This window comes from Capricornis sumatraensis, chromosome 14 (genome assembly GCF_032405125.1).
Source record: "Capricornis sumatraensis isolate serow.1 chromosome 14, serow.2, whole genome shotgun sequence".
Taxonomy (NCBI): domain Eukaryota; kingdom Metazoa; phylum Chordata; class Mammalia; order Artiodactyla; family Bovidae; genus Capricornis; species Capricornis sumatraensis.
The window spans coordinates 15050640-15077032 of record NC_091082.1 but is presented as its reverse complement, the minus strand read 5'-3'; the positions used below and the strand labels follow the sequence as shown (position 1 = coordinate 15077032).

The following is a 26393-nucleotide window of genomic DNA, read 5'->3' as shown; positions in this document are numbered from 1 at the left end:
GGGTCCCCAACATCCCAGCCATGGACCAGTAACTCAGATCAGTGGCAGCATTATATTAGGAACTAAGTGCGTAAGAAATGTAATGGGCTTGAATCATCCCCAAACCATTCCCCACTCACCCGACCCCAGTCCATGGAAAAAGTTAACTGTCTTCTGCAAAACATGTTCAGTTGTGTCCGACTCATTGTGACCCCATGGACTATAGCCCCCAGGCTCCTTTGTCCATGGAATTCTCCAGGAAAGAATACTGGAGTGGGTTGCCATGCCCTCCTCCAGGGGATCTTCCTGGCCCATGGATTGAACCCACGTCTCTTGTGTCTCTTACATTGGCAGGCAGATATTATAATTTAGATAATTTACTAATAGAAAATTGTGAGAACAGCAATAATACATGACCTTGAGTATAAAGATTCTAAAAGTCAGTTGAAACGTGAATGTGTCTAAGCAATTTAAAGAGTTAGGTAACAGAAGAATTGATAAGGAGGAAAAGACAGGATTTAAAAAATGAAGAATTTTAAAAGAGAAAAAAATAGAGTTTATGGTGTTTTAAAAAGATGTATGAATTTTGCAAGGGCTTTGTTGCTTGGTGGTAAGAAACTCTTTTTATTATAATGAAAATGTACTATAAAAGCTCTGACGTTGACTATAGTTTAAAATAGACAGCCATCTGGGTTGGATGGTATAGAGAGCGCTATGTTTGGAGGAGTGAAAAATAAAAAAAAATAAAAAAATATCCTGGGATCCATTTTGGTAATAGGATTCTTTATTAAAATCTTCTGCTACAAGATTTTTATCAAATCCTCCTTGCATTTCCACTAGGTTTTACTTTATATATTTAACTGCCACCTTTTTTTGGATACAGAGGTAAATGAAGATCCTTTCTCCTTGCAAATTGTGCCATTTGTCTTTATAAAATGTTTCTTACTACCCTGTGGAGGTTTCTGCTTTGCTTTGCTTTTAATCAGAATTTCCACTTTGTTCATCCCCTAGGTGATCTTTTCTAATCCTTTACCTTTAAGGATGCTGATGATCACCAAATTCACCCCGCTCTGCACCCTGGTCCCCGCCCTGCTCCTAAACTCTGAGCTCCTGGAGACACATGGCTACTCAATCCCTCACCTTAAGTTTCCCAAAGGGACCTCAACTAAAATGGACTCTTTTTCTTCCTCTCCATGTTCCTTTTGATTCCTTTATCCTGGCATACAGCACAGCATTCGGTCAGTTTCCCAAAAAGCAAATGTCAACGTCATCTTCAAGTTTCCTTTCTCTCTCACCTTACAACCAATTAGTCATCAAAACGGTGTCACTTCTGTTAAAGAAAGAAACCACGGGCTTCAAATGGAGTTACTTTTCCTAAGCCCCACACCAGCAAACCAGGACTTAATCACAGTTTCAGTCTCTCCCCAGAATGCAATCTTTAACTAGTCATTCTGGAGTACCTGATTAGAGTTAGCAAGGTCATATGCTGCAGAGACCCCTGCCTTCTCCAGTGGGAAGGTGGCCCTGCTACAATCTTCTCTTTGCTAACACACTTCCTTTTTCCACTCTCCTTCTGCCTTTTAAACCTTTCCTTTTCTACAGATTTTCAGAGCTTCTTTCTATTCGCTAGGGGGGATGCTACCCAATTCATGAACTGTTCAAGATAGTCAATTTGATTTTCAAATTTACTCAACTGAACTTCAGTTTTTAGCTCTTCTTTTAAAAAATTATTGTACTGAGAACACTTAACATGAGATCTATGCTGTTAACAAATGTATATGTTAGTTGCTCAGTCATATCCAACTCTTTGCAACCCCATGGACTATATAGTCCACCAGGCTCCTCTGTCCATGGAATTCTCCAGGCAAAAATACTGGAGTGTGTTGCCATTTCCTACTCCAGGAGGTCATCTTGACCCCGGATCAAACCCAGGTGTCTTGCACTGCAGGTGGATTTTTTACCATCTGAGCCACCTGGGAAGCCCTGGGTGGAGCAAATGTATAAGTGTACAATAAATGATACAAACTTACAGTAATGAAGTAAATCAATGGAAAAGGCATAACATGAACCCAGGATTACACTTTTCTAGTTTGCAATGCTTATCATTATTATGAAGAGCAAGAGACTCTGGAGTTTACTAAAGAAAGCAATTCTAGTCACTCTGGTCTGACAACAGATGCCTTTAAGATCGAAATTGTAGAAGTTCATAAGTGACAGAAAATAAAATAACTGTGTTAAGACCAACCTAGACAATTAAATAACTTTCAGCACAGAGTAAGCCAGAATGGAGCATCTTCTTAATTGATTGTATAGCCATCTGTTTCAGTGAAGATTTCACAAATCATTCATAAGGAGGGCCAGCAGGCTTATAGATTGCTCTCCCTTGAGGGGGATGCACTCACAGCAAGAGCACACAGGTGAGTCATGGTTTCAAAGCAAACAATTCATAACAGTGATGCACTTGGGATCTTAGAAGTGATAAGAACTAGAATTAGAAGACAAGGGCCTGGGAACTTGGAAGACTTAGGCAACTGTTCAAGACAAAAAGCTCCCAGTGTGGGTATGGATGGGGTTACTCAGATTCAGCATGAGACTTCCATATATCTCAGGTCCTACCCTATGAAAATGTCATGTATAGGTTTTTATTAATATACGGCTGCTTCATAAAAAGCAATATTAAAAAACAGAAAAATAGTATAGGCACTGAAAACTTATACTAGATAAGAATACATTTCAATTATTAAAAGAACACAAATGAATTAAATATACTTTTTAAGTTTCAATGTTAGCTTATTATTGTTTTCTTTATAGAAAAACACAGTTTACTTTCCAGATGTTTCAAGGATAATGTTGGATTTAAGAATCTACTGTGAACTTTCCTTCTTTACAAAATATTCCTACATATTATCTTTGACACAGATCCATGCAAAATAATTTCAGTGTTACACAATTCTAAAATAAAACATAATATATTTGCTTACCCAATAGGTTATCAATATAATAACAGAAGCACCTTAATATCTAATCACTTATCTAACATCTAATTCATGCTGGACTGGATGAACCACAAGCTGGAATCAAGATAGCTGGGAGAAATATCAATAACCTCAGATACGCAGATGACACTACCCTGTGGAAGAAAGTTGAAAAAGAAGTAAGAGACCTTTTGATGGAAGAAAAAGAGGAGAGTGAAAGTTGCCTTAAAATTCAATATTCAAAAAATGAAGATCTTGGCATCTGGTCCCACCACTTCATGGCAAATAGATGAGGAAACAACGACAAACTTTATTTTGGGGCTCCAAAATCACAGCAGATGGTGACTGCAGCCATAAATTAAAAGATGCTTGCTCCTTGGAAGAAAAGCTACGGCCAGTCTAGGCAGCACATTAAAAAGCAGAGACATTACTTTGCTAATAAAGGTCCATCTAGTCAAAGCTATGGTTTTTCCAGTAGTCACGTATGGATGTGAGAATTGGACTATAAAGAAAGCTGAGTGCCAGAACTGATGCTTTTGAACTGTGGTATTGGGGAAGACTCTTGAGAGTCCCTTGAACTGCAAGGAGATCAAACCAGTCCATCCTAAAGGAAATCAGTCCTGAATTCATTGGAAGGACTGATGCTGAAGCTGAAGCTCCAACACTTTGGCCACCTGATGCAAAGAACTGACTCATTTGAAAAGACCTTGATGGTGGAAAAGATTGAAGGCAAGAGAAGAAGGGGACAACAGAGGATAAGATGGTTGGATGGCATCACCAACTCGATGGACATGAGTTTGAGTAAGCTCCGGGAGTTGGTGATGGACAGGGAAGCCTGGTGCACTGCAGTCCCTGGGGTTGCAAAGAGTCGGACATGACTGAATGACTGAACTGAACTAAACTTATCTAATCACTTGCAATTATTGTTTTTAACGTGTTCTTCTTTTAATATGTTAAGAATACATTTACTTTCTCAAGCTTTATCAAGATTTATAAGGGAAATGTTAATTTGAATGAAAGGAAATATTGAGACTGTAATCTTTTTCACCACCTGGTAAATGTTAATTTGTACACTGAAATGTTTTCAGAGGGAAAAAAAATCAGATGGCAGAAATAAATAATTTCAAATATCCATACACTGCCTATGAATCCCATTGCTGTGCATAGTTACTGGAAACATTTAATTAGCAATGGCATTCTTTGCTGAAAGTATCTAACACCTTGATTTAATGCTTGTAATTCAGACATTAGCATTCAAATCAGCCCAGACCTACAGTTTGGTATTTATTGAATAAATACCAACTAAATTGTTCCAAATAATCATTTTCATTTCCTGTAGAATGTCTGCTTAAAATCTAAAATTCCCATGGGATTTAAGATCATTTGAGGTATGGGGTTTTACCTTTTCTAGGAGAATTGCTCCTTTTGAAGTAATGATAAATCTAGATTTTCTACTATTAAAAGAAAGTTCTTGCTCTACTAGGCACTGTCTTCATGTATATGCAAATAAAGCTTAATGACTTATGTCATATGGGCCACTAATCTGAAGTTAACAGACACTGCAGTTTAGTCGTTTATAAAAAGTGAACACATCCCACCCTACGCCCTGAATATAGAAACATACATTTTCTTTGTTTCAAAATAATAAAGAAACAGATTTTTCAGGATAAGATTGGGGTTTCACTCAGATGGGAAAAACAAAACTCAGATTTCAGGAACCAAAAAAAAAAAAACAAAAGGAAAAGCAAAGAAATAAATAGAAGAATAAACCAAACAAGAAATCCTAAAGCATGATGGAATGAGAAAAGCAAGATAGCACACATGTGTGAGTATGCTCAGTCGTGTCTGACTCTTTCTGACCCCATGGACTGTAACCCACCAGGCTCCTTTGTCCCTGGGATTTCCCAGGCAAGAATACTGAAGCGGGTTGCCATTTCCTTCTCCAGGGTTCTTCCTGACCCAGGGATTGAACCCACGTCTTCTGAGTCTCCTGCATTGGCAAGCAGAGTCTCTACAACTGAGTCATCTGGGAAGCTCATGATAGCAAATAAGAAGTGATAATTTCAGTAATTTTATCACAGTGTTCTACTCTCAAAATTGTAAAATTAGAAGAAACATTTTCAAGATATAAATTCAGAAATTATATGGAGACAAAATTAACAGCCAAAATTTGATTTATCTGGAAGTTCCTATTTAAGAGGTATGTGTAGGCAATTTATAAAAATTATTTCAAAGAGCATTCCTTTTTAATTAAAAAAGTTGTAGAAGTTTTGCTACTCAGTTATATTTCTTCAATAAAAGTAACAAAACTAGAATATCTTCATAAAACCACATTGGCAGAGAAGGGTATGATTATAACGATTCTTTCCAGCATCCAACACAAAGTTAAATGTGAAAAGAAGGTACATAAAGGAACATTCTCAAAATACATGGTTTGAACATTTTTAGCCTATAACACATTTAAGTTCCTCCAACTGATAAGGATATTGGCCTGTGATTTTAACCCCAGAATATTATTTTCTATCAATTGCAAACACTTGTTAAGTGTCTTATATTTTCCGACTATAAAGAGACGTTAGATATAAAATGATAAGAAAGAACAATTGAAACTTTGTTATATATGTTTAAAATCTGGCAGGAAATACTGATAATTAAGGAAGTATTATATATTTTGCAATTTTTTCCAACACTGGCAAGCATAAAGCTTGGATATCTCCCATTAATTTAGATAACCTTCAAGAAAACTTAAGAGCTTCAATCTAAATGTCAAGACTCAAAAGATAAGCAGGAGAGAAAGGAGAGGAATTTAGATTTTTTTTTTTGAGTTTCATTGTATAGTTTAAAATTGGTTTAAATTCCATTTTTATTTTTTTTAATTTTAATTTTAATTTTTACTTTATTTTACTTTACAACACTGTCTTGGTTTTGCCATACATCGACACGAATCTACCACGGGTGTACATGAGTTCCCAAACATGAACCCCTCTCCCACCTCCCACCCCACACCATCCCTCTGGATCATCCCTGTAAAATATGAAAATAATTTTACTAATGGAAAGAAACTATTCAAATAAATCATACATAAAGTGATCACTACATTTTGCACCTTGTATTAAATTTTGTTCTCTTTTTTATATTCCTTAATTTTTGTAACTTTGTTTTGTTTTCAAAACTTACACATATTCATTTGAAAATGTAAACCACAGCAAAATGTATAAGGAAGAAAGTTTAAAAAATCATTCATAATCCTATATCCAAATAGAATCACTTGATATATTCTTTCTGTATCTCTTTCTGTATCTTTATAAAAACACAGAAGTGTAGAAAGACAGATGGGAAAACAGGTTAATGGAAATAATTTGATAATTATTACTATTATTATTAAATTATTAAAATGATAATGTATATATGCAGAAATTTTATCTAAATATATTGTATTTGTTTTAGCTAAAACTAAAAAAAAAAAGATTAGAAACTTGCCAAATTCAAAGTAACTATTTACAGAAAAGAGAAACTAATGGCTAAAGTATCGTTCTATACTTAATCCAAAATGTCTTTACTAATGAAGAAAATGTCATCTTAATGTTTTATTCAGCTATAATCCTGTTCAAATGGCAATTTAAATTCACAACAGAAATAAGAAAACTATCACAATTCTGTTTGATTTTTTTTTTTTTTTTTGCTTCCTTTGTGGTTCAGCTGGTAAAGAAACTGCCTGCAATGCGGGAGACCTGGGTTCAATCCCTGGGTTGGGAAGACTCCCTGGAGAAGAGAAAGGCTACCCACTCCAGTATTCTGACCTGGAGAATTCCACGGACTAAGTCCACGGGGTTGCAAAGAGTCGGAAACGACTGAGTGATTTTCACTTTCACTTATATGATTTTTAGTTTGATTATAATTTATTTACATCTATGTTAATGACTTCTAGAACATCATACAAATAATACAAGGTAAGCATATCACTCTGGAACCAGTTTGCCTAGATCCAGATCTGAACTCTGATTTTTACTAATTGCACACCTTGAATAAACTAAGGCTTATCTTTTCATCTCTCCTTTCTGTGCCTCATTCTCTTGTCTAAAATGAGAAGAATCATACATAACATTCACTTCATTGTACAGCAGAAGAAAAACACAATGTTGTAAAGCAATTACACTCCAATTAATTTTTTTTCCTACAATAAATTTTGAGAAAATCCAGCATAGAACGACCCCTTCTTGCCTACATTATAAACAATGATTTGGGGCAGCAGTAGGAAAAAAAAAATGACTGAGGAGGTAAACTAACTTTTTCACACTGTACTAAAACATAAAATATCCACTAACCTAATATATCTTGTACTATATAACTCTATGAAATAATATGAAAATATGCAATACATATTCAAATAAAAATTTCAAATCAAAGTAGGTGCAAAAACAAGTTTAACAGTGTATAATTAGAAACAGCAAATGCATTATACATTAGAGTACTTATTATTGGTTAGAATATGTTGAAAATTGCTCTAAAGTCATGCACTTAATTCCTGGATGGACCAGTTGCCTCTGCTTTGTTACAGAGACATGAGCTGAATCACAACTCCCAGATGTCTTGGAAGTGTACACTGTTGATCAGGAGGGGCACACAGCGATATGTGGAAAGATGAGTCTAATTCCATCACAATGACAGGAAAAGCAATTCTGAGCACATTTCCTACAGGGAGGGGTCGGCAGCCTAATCGTTATTTTGGTTTGGCACTGAGCATGGTGTCTCTCATAAGCGGGTGCCTAATGATAGTTCTCTGTAATGTTCATAACAATGAAGACAAGATACATTTTAAGCCATACAGCAGCTTTCCAAACAGGTAGTTTTAAGACTGTGAGATCCACAAACAACACAGTCCTTTCATCAAATATTAGTTCTTGAAATTATTCAGGGCTTAATATTTAATATATATTTTAAAAGTTCTGATTTGGAAAAGCACTGACAGTCTTGCTCTGTGATGTAAATTAAGAGCATTTAATATGACACACACACACATATATATATTACATTGGGCTGTGCTTAGTAGCTCAGTCGTGTGCAACTCTTTGCAACCCCATGGACTGAATTCCACCAAGCTCCTCTGTCCATAGGGATTCTCCAGGCATGAGTACTGGAGTGGGTTGTCATGCACTCTTCCAGGTATATTACATTGTGTTGATATATATATATGAGTGTATGTGTGTGTCCCAGTGTGTATGTACCAATATACATACATAGATACAAATATGTATCAGTTTAGTTCAGTAACTCAGTCGTGTCCGACTCTGTGATCTTGTGTACTGCAAAATGCCACGCTTCCCTGTCCATCCCCAACTCCTGCAGCTTGTTCAACCTCCTGTCCATCGAGTGGGTGATGCCATCGAACCGTCTGGCCTCTGTGGTCCACTTCTCCTCCTGCCTTCAATCTTTCTCAGCATTAGGGTCTTTTCTAATGAGTCAGCTCTTTATATCATGTGGCCAAAGTATTGGAGCTTCAGCTTCAGCATCAGTCCTTCCAATGAATATTCAGGACTGATTTCCTTTATGATGGACTGGTTTCATCTACTTGCAGTACAAAGGACTCTCAAGAGTCTTCTCCAACACCACAGTTCAAAAGCATAAGTTCTTTGGTGTTCAGCTTTCTTTATGGTCTGAATCACATATCCATACATGACTGCTGGAAAAATCCTAGCTTTGACAAGACAGACCTTTGTCAGTAAAGTAATGTCTCTATTTTAAATGTGCTGTCTAGGTTGGTCATAGCTTTTCTTCCAAGGAGCAAGTATCTTTTAATTTCATGGCTGAAGTCACCATCTGCTGTGATTTTGGAGACCCCAAAATAAAATCCTCCACTGTTTCTATTGTTTCCCCATCTATTTGACACGAAGTGATGGGACCAGATGCTATGATCTTTGCTTTTTCAATGTTGAGTTTTAAGCAAGCATCTTCATTCTCCTCTTTCACTTTCAACAAGAGGCTCTTTAGTTCTTCTTTGCTTTCTGCCATCAGGGCAGTGTCTTCTGCATATCTGAGTTTATTGATATTTCTCCCGGAAATCTTGATTCCAGCTTGCACTTCATCCAGCCCAGCATTTCACATGATGTACTCTCCATATAAGTTAAATAAGCAGGGTGACAATATGCCTTGATGAGTTCCTTTCCCTATTTGACTTGGAGAATTTTGAGTATTACTTTGCTACTGTGTGAGATGAGTACAATTGTGCGGTAGTTTGAAAATTCTTTGGCATTTCCCTTTTGGGGGGATAGGAATGAAAACTGACATTTTCCAGTCTTGTGGCCACTGCTGAGTTTTCCAAATTTGTTGGCATATTGAGTAAAACACTTTCACAGCATAATCATTTGGGATTTGAAATCCCTCAACAAGAATTAAATCACCTCCACTAGCTTTGCTTGTAGTGATGCTTCCTAAGGCCCATGTGATTTCGCTTTCCAGAATATCTGGCTCTAGGTGAGTGATCACACTATTGTGGTTATCTGGGTCACACAGGAACCTGGAATGTCAGGTCCATGAATCAAGGCAAATTGGAAGTGGTCAAACAAGAGATAGCAAGGGTGAACTTCGACATTTTAGGAATCAGCGAACTAAAATGGAATGAAAGGGTGACTTTAACTCAGATGACCGTTATATCTACTACTGTGGGCAGGAATTCCTCAGAAGAAATGGAGTAGCCATCATGGTCAACAAAAGAGTCTGAAATGCAGTACTTAGATGAAATCTCAAAAACGACAGAATGATCTCTGTTCGTCTCCAAGGCAAACCATTCAATATCACAGTTATCCAAGTCTATGCCCCAACCAGTAACGCTGAAGAAACTGAAGCTGAATGGTTTTATGAAGACCTACAAGACCTTTTAGAACTAACACCCCCAAAAGATGTCCTTTTCCTTATAGGGAACTGGAATGCAAAAGTAGGAAGTCAAGAAACACCTGGAGTAACAAGCAAATTTGGCCTTGGAATGTGGAATGAAGCAGGGCAAAGGCTAATAGAGTTTTGCCAAGAGAATGCACTGGTCATAGCAAACATCCTCTTCCAAAAACACAAGAGAAGACTCTACACATGGACATCACCGATGTTCAACACCGAAATCAGATTGATTATATTCTTTGCAGCCAAAGATGGAGAAGCTCTATATGGTCAACAAAAACAAGACCAGGAGCTGACTGTGGCTCAGATCATGAACTCCTTATTACCAAAGTCAGACTCAAACTGAAGAAAGTAGGGAAAACTGCTAGACCATTCAGGTATGACCTAAATCAAATCCCTTATGAATATACAGTGGAAGTGAGAAACAGATTTAAGGGCCTAGATCTGATAGATAGAGTGCCTGATGAACTATGGAATGAGGTTTGTGACATTGTACAGGAGACAGGGTTCAAGACCATCCACATGGAAAAGAAATGCAAAAAAGCAAAATGTCTGTCTGGGGAGGCCTTACAAATAGCTGTGAAAAGAAGAGAGGAGAAACGCAAAGGAGAAAAGGAAGGATATAAACATCTGAATGCAGAGTTCCAAAGAATAGCAAGAAGAGATAAGAAAGCCTTCTTCAGCGATCAATGCAAAGAAATAGAGGAAAACAACAGAATGGGAAAGACTAGAGATCTCTTCAAGAAAATTAGAGCTACCAAGGGAACATGTCATGCAAAGATGGGCTCGATAAAGGACAGAAATGGTAGGGACCTAACAGAAGCAGAAGATATTAAGAAGAGGTGGCAAGAATACACAGAAGAACTGTACAAAAAAGATCTTCATGACCCAGATAATCACGATGGTGTGATCACTAATCTAGAGCCAGACATATTGGAATGTGAAGTCAAGTGGGCCTTACAAAGCATCACTAGGAACAAAGCTAGTGGAGGTGATGGAATTCCAGTTGAGCTGTTTCAAATCCTGAAAGATGATGCTGTGAAAGTGCTGCACTCAATATGCCAGCAAATTTGGAAAATTCAGCAGTGGCCACAAGACTGGAAAAGGTCAGCTTTCATTCCAATTCCAAAGAAAGGCAATGCCAAAGAATGCTCAAACTACCGCACAATTGCACTCATCTCACCTGCTAGTAAAGTAATGCTCAAAATTCTCCAAGCCAGGCTTCAGCAATACGTGAACCGTGAACTCCCTGATGTTCAAGCTGGTTTTAGAAAAGGCAGAGGAACCAGAGATCAAAGTGCCAACATCCACTGGATCATGGGTAAAGCAAGAGAGTTCCAGTAAAACATCTATTTCTGCTTTATTGACTATGCAAAAGCCTTTGACTCTGTGGATCACAATAAATTGTGGAAAATTCTGAAAGAGATGGGAATACCAGACCACCTAACCTGCCTCTTGAGAAATCTGTATGCAGGTCAGGAAGCAACAGTTAGAACTGGACATGGAACAACAGACTGGTTCCAAATAGGAAAAGGAGTACGTCAAGACTGCATATTGTCACCTTCCTTATTTAACTTCTATGCAGAGTACATCATGAGAAACGCTGGACTGGAGGAAACACAAGCTGGAATCAAGACTGCCAGGAGAAACATCAATAAACTCAGATACGTAGATGATGCCACCCTTATGGCAGAAAGTGAAGAGGAACTAAAAGCCTCTTGATGAAAGTGAAAGGGGAGAGTGAAAAAGTTGGCTTAAAGCTCGACATTCAAAAAACGAAGATCATGGCATCCAGTCCCATTACTTCATGGGAAATATATGGGGAAACAGTGGAAACAGTGTCAGGCTTTATTTTCTGGGGCTCCAAATTACTGCAGATGGTGACTGCAGCCATGAAATTGAAAGACACTTACTCCTTGGAAGAAAACTTATGACCGACCTAGATAGCATATTCAAAAGCAGAGACATTACTTTGCCAACAAAGGTCCATCTAGTCAAGGCTATGGTTTTTCCTGTGGTCATGTATGGATGTGAGAGTTGGACTGTGAAGAAGGCTGAGTGTCAAAGAATAGATGCTTTTGAACTGTGGTGTTGGAGAAGACTCTTGAGGGTCCCTTGGACTGCAAGGAGATCCAACCTGTCCATTCTGAAGGAGATCAGCCCTGGGATTTCTTTGGAAGGAATGATGCTAAAGCTGAAACTCCAGTACTTTGGCCACCTCATGCGAAGGGTTGACTCATTGGAAAAGTCTCTGATGCTGGGAGGGATTGGGGGCAGGAGGAGAAGGGGACGACAGAGGATGAGATGGCTGGATGGCATCATGGACTCGATGGACGTGAGTCTGAGTGAACTCTGGGAGATGGTGATGGACACGGAGGTCTGGCGTGCTGTGATTCATGGGGCTGCAAAGAGTTGGACATGACTGAGCGACTGAACTGACTGAACTAGGTCATAAAGATCATTTTTGTATACTTCTTCTGTGTATTGTTGTCTCTTCTTCTTAATACCTTCTCTTTCTGTTAGGTTCATACCATTTCTCTCTCTTTATTGAGCCCATCTTTGCATGAAGTATTCCCTTGGTATCACTAATTTTCTTGAAGGTAACTCTAGTCTTTCCCATCTGATTATTTTCCTCTATTTCTTTGCATTGTTCATTTAGGAAGGCTTTCTTATACCTCCTTGCTATTCTTTGGAAGTCTGCATTCAAATGGGTATATCTTTCCTTTTCTCCCTTGCTTTTCACTTTTTTTTCTTTTCTCAGCTATTTGTAAGGCATCCTCAGACAACCATTTTGCCTTTTTGCATTTTTTTTTTCTTGGAGATGGTCTTGATCACTGCCTCTTGCACAATGTCATGAACCTCGACCCATGGTTCTTCAGGCAGTCTGTCTATCTGATATAATCCCTTGAATCTATTTGTCACTCTACTGTAAGGGATATGATTTAGGTCATACTTGAATGGTCTAGCGGTTTTCCCTACTTCTTCAATTTAAGTCTGAACTCGGCAATAAGGAGTTATGATCTGAGCCATAGTCAGCTCCCGGTCTTGTTTTTTGAAGAGTGTATGAAGCTTCTCCATCTTTGGCTGCAAAGAATATAATCAATCTGATTTTGATATTGACCTTCTGGTGATGTACATGTGTAGTCATCTTTTGTTTTGCTTTACTTCCATCACCAGTTACATCCACAATTAAGAGGTAAAAACTTACAGTTACAAATTAGTGAGTCATGTGAATGAAAAGCAAGGTATGTGGAATATAATCAATAATAATGTAGTATCTTTATATAATGATGATAATGTTCAAACGGTACAAACTTTCAGTTGTAAGCTAAATAACTACCTGGATGTAATGTAAAGCTGGAGTAATATAATTAACACTGCTCTGTTATACAGGAAATTTGTTAAGTGAAAAAATTCTGAATTATACAAGGAAATTTTTTTTATTTGATTTGATATTTATAAAAGATGATAGACATTCACTAAACTTACCATGGCAATTACTTCCTGTTGTGTATAAGTAAACATTATTCTGTACATGTTACCTTTGTATAGTGCTATATATAAATTATTTCTCAATAAAACTGGAAGAAAAAAAGTAGCCAGTTCTCTCTGTTGCCAAGAATTATTTTTAGGTATCCTGATTCAGTTTTAAAGTATTATTAATGAAGCACAAGCTGGAATCAAGATTGCCGGGAGAAATATCAATAACCTCAGATATGCAGATGATACCACCCTTATGGCAGAAAGTGAAGAGGAACTAAAAAGCCTCTTGATGAAAGTGAAAGTGAAGAGTGGAAAAGTTGGCTTAAAGCTCAACATTCAGAAAACGAAGATCATGGCATCTGGTCCCATCACTTCATGGGAAATAGACGGGGAAAGAGTGGAAATAGTGTCAGATTTTATTTTGGGGGGCTCCAAAATCACTGCAGATGGTGACTGCAGCCATGAAATTGAAAGACACTTACTCCTTGGAAGAAAACTTATGACCAACCTAGACAGCATATTGAAAATCAGAGACATTACTTTGCCAACAAAGGTCCGTCTAGTCAAGGCTATGGTTTTTCCTGTGGTCATGTATGGATGCGAGAGTTGTACTGTGAAGAAACCTGAGCACTGAAGAATTGATGCGTTTGAACTGTGGTGTTGGAGAAGACTCTTGAGGGTCCCTTGGAATGCAAGGAGATCCAACTAGTCCACTCTGAAGGAGATCAGCCCTGGGATTTCTTTGGAGGGAATGATGCTGAGGCTGAAACTCCAGTACTTTGGCCACCTCATGCGAAGAGTTGACTCATTGGAAAAGACTCTGATGCTGGGAGGGATTGGGGGCAGGAGGAGAAGGGGACGACAGAGGATGAGATGCCTGGATGGTATCATTGACTTGATGGACACGAGTCTGAGTGAACTCCAGGAGTTGTTGATAGACAGGGAGTCCTGGCGTGCTGCGATTCATGGGGTCGCAAAGAGTAGGATTAGACTGAGCGACTGAACTGAACTGAACTGAATAAATTATTGTGTTTAGACATTTTAAAGTAATCTCATTTTTGAGTTCACATACTTAAATCATTTTGTATAAAGAGAAAAACTGAAATTAAAATTTTTGCTGTGTTATCACAATTTACCATGCCCTCATAGACATTTTATAAACACACTCAATTCAACCCTCATTTAAAAAACAAAAAGCAAAAATCTTATAAGGTGATTAGTATTATATTCATTTAATGATGTGGAAAACAAGAGTAAATAAATAAGCTATCCAAGACCTCCCAATTTGTACAGTCCTGAGTTTTAAACAAACAATATACAAGTAGAATTTTATGACTCATCATTGCTTATTGTTCCACAATATTCCATTTTCTTTTTCATGGTATATTATTCAACTGGGTATACTGCACAGTTAGGCTACATTTTTGCAGCTCTCCTGCAGCTATATGTAGGTATATGACCAAATTCTAGCTGAAATTATGCATGCAATTTCTTGTAGTACCTTATATCCTTTTCTCCTAAGAGAAAAGGTTGAAGTTAGGATATAATGGCAAGACCAAAGCAGCCATACTGAACCATGGAAACTATTTTCAGAAAGACACAGAACAAGATATAAGGAAACTTCATCTCCAGGGTATTAAGCTGATCTAACAGTCTTGGACAGACTACATAGACATTTCTATTTGTGTAAGTTCTTACATCTTTGTGTGTACTTTTATTTTATAATATGTGTGGCATACTGTGGTAAAATAGCCTCATGGTGTATCATGACTAATGCAACATTTTCTATATTTTTTCTTGTAAGTAACCCCATTGCCCATGATGAATTCAAATAAGACTTATTCTGCCTTACTATGACGATCATGGTTTATGAAGACCTTTGCTTGTAAAGCTAGACAACGCACATATAAATTAAACATCAATTTCTCTATCCCAGATATTATAATTTAAACCAGATTAGTCTAATTGTATTGATGTGCATGTGATTAAAAACAATAACATTTTATTAAAATTATGTTAGAGTTAGACATAACTCTATACAAAAATTCCACACTGAAAGACAGATTCAAATCCACTTATTGGTGACAGCTTTAACTAGAGACTATATTTGTAGAAACTACCACTCAAGTGTCTGAAATTTAACAATATATACACACAACAAAAAAAGTAACTATAAATACAACAAAAAATGAAACACAAATGATTTAAAAGATTAACAAGTTGCATAATGGAAATTTCACATAGATCATGAAAGCCCTTTATCAAGCACTGTTGCACTTCTTGGCATAGGAAAGTGGCAAAATTTGTGTAGTCACTTTCTTCAAAAATAAAATGTGCTCAAGAAATTGATGTAGAGGCAGAAAGTAAGAGCCCCACTGTAGGGAGTTTACTGTGATGAGCACAGTCCCAACCAAAATACTGGACCTGCTATAACATTTAAATCATCTGTACTTATTTTAGCATTAAAATTTCAATTATAATTTTAATTGAACAGACTATGTATAACATTTATAACTCATTCATTTCACTCTTGGTCATTTTCCAGCAATTGAGAAATCAGCATATATATAAAAATTTTAATTTAAGTACTTTTTCTTAAGTCCAATAAAAGGAGAAATCTTCTAAATTATTTTAAAAATGTAATTATCTTAAAATTAAGAACACTTTTGTAACTTGAGAAGGCACTGCTGTCAGTATTTCAAATTTACGCAGTTATTTACTAGGTGAATAATATAAGCAATCTGTTCAGAGTAAAAAAAAATAAAAGATAGGATGGTATTGTGTCCATTTTAGAGGGATATTTTATATTTAACAATGTTGAATATCCTAAAATGTTTACTTTTAAATATAAAAGTAAGCAATAAAACATTTAAAATCCATTTAATAGAGATTTTTAAAATAAATTTATTTCTTTTAATTGCAGGTTAATTACTTTACAATATTGTATTGATTTTGCCATACATCAACATGTATCCGCCACAGGCATACACGTGTTCCCCATCTTGAACCCCCGTTCCTCCTCCCTCCCAGTACCATCCCTAATAGAGATATTAATTACATACTACTTAAGCATACATTATATTTCTGTATCTAAAACTAGAATTACACACATATATCTGTAGCTATATTTATATCTAAAAATTCTATAATGCTAGTGATGAGGGCATTCTTCCTACTTTAGGACTTCCTAATTTCTCTTTCTCAGTAGGTCAAATTCAGGTCAGAGCACAATTATACATAATGAAGTTGAAAAACAGATATATCATTCTACCTCACTTTCTGATTTTCACATTTCTTTTTTTTCCTTTACTTAGGATCTTCATGGATCCATATAGGAAGTCTATCATTTCTCATTGGATTACTGTGTAATTGGCAAAGTGGGACTTTCCACAGGAAGAAATAGCTGTTTTCTATAACAAAGCAAAGTACTGGTTGCTTCACGCTGTCAGGTCTGCCCTTGCTTTCTGCCTGGCTGCATGTTAGACCATCAGGGGAGAAGATGCAGGCAGAGAGTGATGGGCAGTGACAATGTTCCCAACAGCGGTTTTGCTTTGAAGATTACAGACAGATAAGGGCATCTCCATGTCAGCAGTGTGAAGGAAAAATTCTTGTTTGACAACTATGGCATGAAATACAAATTCTTGTGATCTGGTTGTTTACAGCATTTGGGAAACCTCAGAGTTGCAGTAAATATCAATTCCAAATAATCAATGTCCTTTCTTGATTTTTTTTCTGTTAGACTAAAGTAAAGATTTTATTTTTGTTTCTGTAGGTGACCCATTATGTTTTATAGTAAATATTTATCTATTCATCTTTATTGTCAGCTCTTAGTTTAAATGGTTTATAATACTTTTTTTAGTATTATAATTAAAATGAAACATAATAAAAATGCTGATGTAAAGTCTTACCAGGTGAAGATAAGGCATAGTAATGTGGATATTAAAATCAAAACTTGATTAAACATTGCAGACTGTGTACGCTGAATGGCTCTGTGTAGATCATTCTGAAATAATACAGAAAAGCATATTTTAAATTCTGATAGATACTCAATAATCATGAGTTTTGTTACATTTGTTACTATGTATTACAGTTTAACGGTCTTGTTCATACTCAACACACATACTTTAAATGCATATAGCAGCATATTTTTGGTTTTTCCTAGGTCTAATTAAACCTCACTGTAACATTCATTGCCAAGATAATATTAATACTATGGTACACCACAAAAGCACTAAATTTTAGTTCACTTGCCTTACAAAGAGATGTTCAATGACTCTCCAAAAGCCCTCCCTGAAGACAATGCTGTCTTATGGAAATTTCTAATTTTAAAAGATCAGAAAATAATATGTTCAACTGAGGGGAAAGTAATAGCTGGATCCAACTACAACCATATCTCATTCTCTAAGTCACAAAAAGTAGCAGGCAGTTTATCATAAAAATAAAAAAATTACATAGCCAATGAACATGTTTAGATAAATTTCATTCATATCAAGAGAAATGTGAATTCAAGATACAAGTTTACTTTGCAATTGAAAAACATTAAAAAATAATAATACCTACTGTTATTTCAGAGGCAAAAAATGAGCACGCACATGTAATATTGCTCAAGTAATTTGTTATAAATATCTTGAAAGTAATTTGGTAATACAGGTCAAAATTCACAAGTATGCCCTTTCCAGTTCATGCATTCACCATTTAATTAGTATTTATCCCATAACATAACTTCTAAAAGTTAACCACATGAAAATTATGAGATGGAAGTTGAATATTTATGTATGCTCATCTTCATTACAAAATTATTATATTTCCTATAATATAATATTTTTATATTATTTATAGTATAAAATATAAATATGAACATATTTATTGTGTAATATATATTGTGTGATATATATTATATTATTTTGTATACTATTTATTTGTATCAATATTTTGTATAATCTTTATTGCAAAATTATAATATGAATAATGAATGTTCATTCCTATTAAAATAACTAAAAATGAAATAGCAAATGGTTGAATAAATTGATCAAAATTAGATAGCAGACTTACATTCATCCATTAAAGATGGTTTGAACATAAATATTTATTGAATAGGAATTCGTATTTGACAAACATTCAAATCATAAAATTAAACATACAATTTTGTGTGTGTGTGCTTTCATAGAAAATATTAGAAGGATATAAATTATTTCTAGTGTCTAGCCTTTGTGGAAGATTTGTAGTTTTATATAATGTTTTACTTTATACTCTTCTGTTTTATAAATTTTCATAATAATTTTTTAACAGTCTGAATAGCTGTACTTCATGAGATAAATAGATAGCTCAGCTGGTAAAGAATCTGCCAGGAATGCAGGAGACCCTGGTTCAATTCCTGGGTTGGGAAGATCCCCTGGAGAAGGGAATGGCTACCCACTCCAGTATTCTTGCCTGGAGAATTCCATGGGCAGAGGAGCCTACTGGGCTACAGTCCATGTGGTCACAAAAAGTCACTTGCACTTTCAATATAAAATAAAACCTCAATGAGCTATCATTTTATCTTTCTCTACCACACATTTAACCAGAACTTTTGTTATGAAAACAAAAAAGCGAAGTTGATTAAAACTTCACCTTGCATTCTTTACTTTCTTCTAACAGAGGTGTTAATGAACAGAAAAACAAATTAAATTTTACCAATCAGGAAGAAAAGAAGTAAAATATAAAATTATGGTGGAAAATGAATCCTAAATAAATAATGCAAAGCACTACTTTTACTCTTAATGATTGACTAATGATTCCTTTCTTGGTTAGGTTACTTTTTCTAGCAACTAATAAACACAAATTAGCAAAGAGTACTGGAGGAATTTTTTTTTTTTTAATTAACAATTTAGGCAGTCTGTTGCTGCTGCTGCTAAGTTGCTTCAGTCGTGTCCAACTCTGTGTGACCCCATAGACGGCAGCCCATCAGGCTCCACAGTTATAGTTAGTGAAATAATATTTTTTTGGACAGCTAAGATAGCAGGATGTTTTTGCAAACCATTTACAGGACATATGCTGCTCCCCTTATTAGCTGTAGGTTTGCATGAAACTCCAGTGGTCACTTAATATATTGAGAGCTCATTAGAAACATTTAGCTGGTTGTAAAGACTCAAATGCTATCCAAATATTCCTTTTGGCCAAAACTACTGCCATACTTTCTGTTAAAAAGCTATTTAAAAGAAAAACAAGTTTGCCTCCAAGCAAACAATTTCAGTGTGATCAAATTAATAATATTGAGCTCTTACTATGTTTATACTAGATACAAGATTTTTACACATATATAAATGTATATATAATATAACTTAATTCTCACAGCAAGCCTGTATGTTGGTAGTTTTATTCTCTTTCAAAATGAAGACATTAGCAAAGGTGTTAAATCACTTGCTTATTTTATCAGAGTGCTTAGCTGAGAGTAGACTCATATTAATACTTGTAAAACAAATGGAAGAAGTGAAAGTGTGAAAATGTTAGTCTCAGTCATGTCTGACTCTTTGCAACCCCATAGGCTGCCAGCCAGGCTCCTCTGTCCATGGAATTCTCCAGACAAGAATACCGGAGTCAGTTGTCATTCCCTTCTCCAGGGGATCTTCCTGACCCAGGGAAAGAACCCAGGTCTCCTGCATTGCAGGGAACTTCTTTACCATCTGAGCCACCAGGGTAGAATAAATGACTGAATAGCAAATAGCCAATGTCAGCTCACTAGTAAGCATCCAAGCCTATTATGTTTTGGTCCTAGTTATAAATCAGTCCTTTCAAACAGAGTTGGCCTTAGGTAAAATGCAATGGTGGCACATCTCTGAGTTCTGCATCTCTTCCTTCTTGCTTCCCCTTCTGCCTCCCTATTCCCAACCGAACCCAACCTAAAAAGTTGACTTTACATGAGGACCTTCCAGCTCCAAAACAGCGCCTTAGAAAACTCCACAGATTTTTATGGAGTGTGAGACTACCTACAGTTTGACAACATTACCTCCTGAAGCCTTAAACCTAGGGGTCCTGTTATACCTAATGAGATTGCTTTAGAAGGAAACACTGTCTTCAGAAGATTGGTAATAAGTTTGACCATCCAAACAGCAGTCAGCTTTGGTTTGGTGATCTTTAGACTACCTGAATTATTTTTGTTTACTATTTCATAGGGCCTTATAAAAGAAATGACTTGACAATAAGGGCGTTTCACCACTTTTCATTCTTATTAGGATATAAACAGACATAGGGTCTATTAGCTTAGACATCTATGCAACACATCACTTTAGTGAGGTAAGAAGGTAATGGAGCATTGAAAAATACTTTTGTCTTTGCACTTGTATTTTATACTTACAATCATATTTTCCAAGGCATGTTTGGCAAGCCAACAGTTTAGAAAAACTGGGACAAATAGATTTCTTAAGGAAGGCCAGAATATCTGGAAGACAAATCAAAACTAAATTTTTATCTCCAAGCAAGAAATCTACATGATTGAGAAGAAAAGCAAAACAAAAATAAGTTATTAAGGACAATATAATTATATAAAACATGTGGCAAATACTCTAAATTCATATGATTATTGAAATGGAGGGGCAGACAGGAGCTTTTCCTTCTCTAAGTCCTAAGGAAAAATTCTTTGCAAAGTTATTGTAGAAGCAGAAGGAAAATAATCAGCTGTAATGGGATATCAGCTATAACTGTGTTAATCTGATCACTAAATCTTTTGGTATGACTGTTATAATAGATATCATCTTTTTTCTTTTCTGGAACTGGAGGTAAAAATAGGTGTAAGGAGACAGTGCTTTACTTTTCTATAACATTACCACTTACTCTCTCAGATTCAAACATTTACGTGACACTGGGGAACTGTATTCCACTGGAATTATATTTAATTAACCTGTCATTCAATCTGGAGCCAGTTGTTCCTCTAGATAAATCACTCAAATTAAAATAATTGTCAGAGTGAGCAACAGCTTCAGATCATACTGACTTATAGTCATGATTTTCCAAATAAAATTCAAAATAAAAAGTGTTAGAAAGCATATTCCCAACAGACATTACTAAAGCTTTATCAAATATAGATTAAGATCCAATTTTGCAATGGAAAAGCGCTGGTTGCATATTCTGTAGCTGAACAGGATCACCGTGGAATTGGTCCTCCACAGACTTTAATAAAGAAGCACACTGCTGGTCATCTTAGTTGTTGGCAACATATTTAGTAAACAGAGAACTGGATTTAATAAATCCTGTGGCTTAAACTAAAGATAAACATATTCTCAGCATGAGAAACTTTTATAAATACTTGGTTTTACTTGGCTTTTATTTTTTAAAACTCTACAATATACACAAGAAGTGGAGTGATTCATTCTAATCTGTTTAGACAAAATTAACATGTTTAAATGGTACCTCTAGAGTATATATTCCTAAAATGCATTTCATTTTGCTATTGAACTAAATCTCGTTAATGTTCACTTAATTTCACAACCCAGTTATAACTGACTTTGTTATTTATTTTCTAATACCATGATTTAATACATTAACAAAAGCCTAAATTCATTCATCTGAGCTAATATATTATTTATTGCTATTTAGATTGAAAGATTTTACTCATGACTAATAACAAAATTATTTCTTTTAAAGATTCTTTTAGGACTTACTGAGATAATGAAGGGAACCGCATTAATTATTTCCAAGATGAAGGGTATTCGTAAAATCTGTTCCCAGATGTTTCCCTTCCAAAAAAAAAAATGAATAAAAATAAAAGTCAATTACAACTGATACCATTAAACGGGGAAAAGGCATCAGAATTTTGCTAGCAATAAGGATAAGGATGTTTATATTAACAGAATACAAAATCATTATTTAGAAATGTAGCAATGACTTTTAGAGATTATTTTGCTACATGTAATTGTGCCCTCTCAATTTTGCAGAGTTTAAGTAAACCAAATGCTCATAGTAATCCATGAATATTGCACATAGCACATTTTAATCACATAATATCACATCAAAAAAGTTACTAGTAAAAATAAAAAAATTAAGAAACCTTACAGAATCAATGAAAAAGTAACTCCATCTTAATTTTTATATCATAATATAAAGCATATTAAATAGTTTGCAAACACACACATATAACAATGGCCCTGGGAGGCCATTGTTTTTAGATTAATAAGATTTAAAGTCAGAGTTTTCTCAATCATCTGGATTCTAGTCTCCCAACCCACACAGTACAACAATATTAATCGGGTCTGGCTACATAATTAGTGGGGCCCAGTTAAAAACGAAAATGCAGGCCCTCTTATTAACAAATTATGAGTAATTTCAAGAAGGTGACATCAGAGCATTCAAACAAGCACATATCCTTCTAATTGTGCAGCTCTGGGCAACGGCACTGACTAATAGGTCATTCCTGAAACTTTCTCTAACGATGTCCAGTGAAAAAGAACTCAGAACTCCCTAACGCAGTTTATTCTTTTAAAAAAAAAAAAAAAGAAATCTATCTGATAGAAAGGCAACTTGAAATCTGACCCCTGTAATGTCTAATTATTTTATGAATGGCAACCCACTCCAGTAGTCTTGCCTGGAGAATCCCACGGAAAGAGGAGCTTAGCAGGCTACGTTCCATAGAGTTGCACAGAGTCAAACACAACTGAAGCAACTGAGGACACACTGGCTATAATATTGGGATCTTTATTTTTCTTGAGGTCCCAAACTCTTAAAACATTACAGAGATGTAAAACACCTTGCATCGCCGATCCTGCTCATGACGCCAATTGTCTCGCTGTTCGCAGTGTTCGCTGAACCCAGGGTAGGCAAGGCGTGAGCTAAGATGTTAGTAGGAGGCTAGAGGAGCCACTGGCGACCCACTCCAGTACTCTTGCCTGGAAAATCCCATGGATGGAGGAGCCTGGTGGGCTGCAGTCCCTGGGGTAGCTAAGAGTCGGACACGACTGAGCGACTTCCCTTTCACTTTTCACTTTCATGCATTGGAGAAGGAAATGGCAACCCACTCCAGTGTTCTTGCCTGGAGAATCCCAGGGATGGGGGAGCCTGGTGGGCTGCTGTCTTACAGGGTTGCACAGAGTCGGACACGACTGAAGTGACTTAGCAGCAGCAGCAGAGGAGCCCTAGGAACTGCAGATACATTTATTCTCTCCTGGCCTGCACAGCAGCCATGACACGGCCTCTCTCCTGCTGCCTCCGCAGCCATAACAACAGACACCCTATGTTCTCCCCTCTCGTGGCTGACCCAATAGACACAGCTGTGACACAGCAGTAAAATGCAGCCCTAGGTGGAGCTCATATATCCCTACAGCACAAAGCAGCTTGTGACCAAGTGAGTACCTCGATGCACATGTGCAGTGTTATGAGTGACTTGAGTTATTACATGAACATTATTTACAAAATGTGAGGCCAAAAGGCTGTGGGGCAAGAGGGCCTGACTATGCCATCTTGGCTAACTTGGTCTTTCCCTGCACACCGCCACTTCATAAAGCAAGTTCTACCTTGGGGATCGTCTGGGTTGCTAAAACAGTAAGTAAGAGATTTTGTTATCCCTGGTTCATAAGCCGTCTGCAGGCTAAATAAAAAGTGGTGGGAGAGCAGGTGGAAGGCACAGAGCTCTAAGGATCTCTCTCATCTCTGTGTAAAGATGTAAGGATGCTTCCCTCATCACCTCCAGCTCTGTTAAGAAGGGCGCAGATAAACAACCTAGAGAGCTGGACTCAGGCTTAGGGGCTGTTTTTGACTAAGGCCTAAAACATCACACACACACACACACACACACACACACACCACACACACACAGACACACACACAAACAGCAAAGCAAAGAGAGAGAATGTTGAGATAAGAACAGGCTACACTTACAACAATACTAAGACAGAGCGACTTATTTTCTGGGAACAAGATATAGACCCTACAGAATAAAATGTATGGCCATTTTAAATTCAGACTCAGAAGGGCTGCAGGCCTAAGGAGACAGAGAATCTTGACAGATGGTGGCCCTTGGACCCCCCAGAACCCGGGGCAGAGTGGCCAGCCCGGGGCCTGAGGCATCAAGGAGCTTCCACCCAAGGCCTTAGGAGAACCACCAAAGCCCCATCTGTATCTGCCATCAGAGCAACCAAACCACAGACTATTCCTGGGCCAGTCAGTCAGGACCACCTTCTCCTGGAGCCTCCTCAGCCCTGAGGGGCCACGATCAGCTGGTTTCGGACAAAGAGGAGGTGGACACAGGAGAAGCCCCCCAAGAAGATCCTTGCCCCATTGAGTTCCCAGCTGTGCACACATGCGTGCTCAGTCGTGTCTGACTCTCTACTGTCCCACGGACTGTTGCCCACCAGGCTCCTCAATCCATGGGATTTTTGAAACCAGAATATTGGAGCAGCTTGCCATTTCCTCCTCTAGGAAATTTTTCCTGGCCCAAGGACTGAACCCACATTTTTTGTGTCTCCGGCATCGACAGGTGGATTCTTTACCATTGTGCCACCTGGGAAGTTTGCAGCTTAGAAAAAGCTAAAACTGGATGAGAACATTAAATTTTTTACATACTGAACACTATCTCTTAAATACTAAACTGAGATTTGTCTTGCAAAAAAACTAAGGGGCCTAACTGAGATTTCATTGGATCAGCATGGCTCATAAGGACAATGACTGGGTTTGAAGGAGAAACGTAGAACGGGCTAAAGGCTTTTCTACTTGCACTGAATCAGGTCTATTCAAGAAACCATTTATACTTGATTTTCATTATGCAACACATCTATTTTTTATTGTGCTGGTTAATGTTACCATTTAACAGTTTTTTACACGACTCAGTTTCCAGAATGCGTAACATTTGGCCTACTCTTTCCTCACCATATTTTTTACTAGTCATTGTACATTGTTCCTTAATGTCAATGGTTTTACACAGGAAAAGAGACTGATGTGACCAGAGGAGGGGGATGTAATGGGAATCAATATCACTGGTCACATGGCAGGGTCTTTCTGCTAGTGTACATTAAGACTAGCATTAATTTTCTTAGCTTGGCACACTGGAAAAGTTTAGTTCCTAGTAAACCAAAAGCGTCTATACCTCTGATACCTCTCTTCATTTCCAGATCTAACACAACATTTATTTTTTATTGCTTTCCCTCAAACCACTAAGAGAGTCTGATGACTAAAATGTAATTCAGTTGGGTTCATTTCTGATTTAGCCTCCATATTCCAAGTCAAAGAATCTTTCTAAAATGGCAAATCTCCATCGCCAACATCCAAACTCCTCATTATATCATATGAAGCTTCATAATTTGAACTATGGCTGCTGGTTTGTTCTGTACCTACTATATTCCTAACCCATCTTGAATTCAGCTACAGATTCGCTACATATAGAACTAATTTTGATATAGTTCTCTGAATGAGCTAGGCTGTTTCATCTTTTATAACTTTGCTCACACTTCGCCTTCTGCTTGGAATGCCCCAATCCCCATACCTTCACCACTAACTACCTTGATACATGTTTTTAACATTTTACAAAACTTGTCTGTTTCTATGACCATTAGAGTTCAATGAGCATGATATTGAATAAAGGAAAGTTCCAAATATTTTATAACACTCTTCCCTTCTGGTATAATTGCTTTGATTTTGAACTTAAGCATTTGTATTTCTTTTTCTTGGATCCATGTGGAAACACTCAAAAAATTTTATTAAGTCTTCCTGATGCAATCATATAAATCATTAAACTTATGGCCACAAAGCTCAACAGAAATTTTCTGGAAGAAAGCATTTCAAGAGTACTTGGCTATATATTCATTTTAGGTAATCTCATTTATGTTACAACTTCAACTTATTATCAATCATAAACCAATGACTTCCAATGTTGTATCTCTAGCCTGGATCAATATTGTATCTGAGAGTCAGTTTCAGATCTCCACTGTCTAATGTGTTGCTTCACATGAATGCCTCAAAGGCACCTTGTGGGTAATTTGTCTCAAGGTAAAATTTAAAGGACAATGAAAACATGACAATCCAAAACCTATGGGATACAGCAAAAGCAGTTCTAAGAAGGAAATTTATAGCAATGCAATCTTATCTCAAGGAACAAGACAAATCTCA

At 36.7% G+C, this 26393-nt stretch overlaps 1 protein-coding gene across 3 annotated transcripts in view; it reads right to left on the bottom strand.

Moving 5' to 3' along the window:
* The window catches only part of KCNT2 (potassium sodium-activated channel subfamily T member 2), a 437588-nt gene that overhangs the window by 248639 nt on the left and 162556 nt on the right, over positions 1 to 26393 (bottom strand). For all 3 annotated transcript variants that reach the window (XM_068985918.1, XM_068985919.1, XM_068985920.1), the window contains exons 6-8: positions 21962 to 22036; positions 20659 to 20742; positions 17234 to 17328 (exon numbers count right to left, since the gene is read on the bottom strand). In XM_068985918.1, coding sequence (XP_068842019.1) covers positions 17234 to 17328; positions 20659 to 20742; positions 21962 to 22036 — 254 coding nt within the window. The remainder of the gene's footprint in view (positions 1 to 17233; positions 17329 to 20658; positions 20743 to 21961; positions 22037 to 26393) is intronic.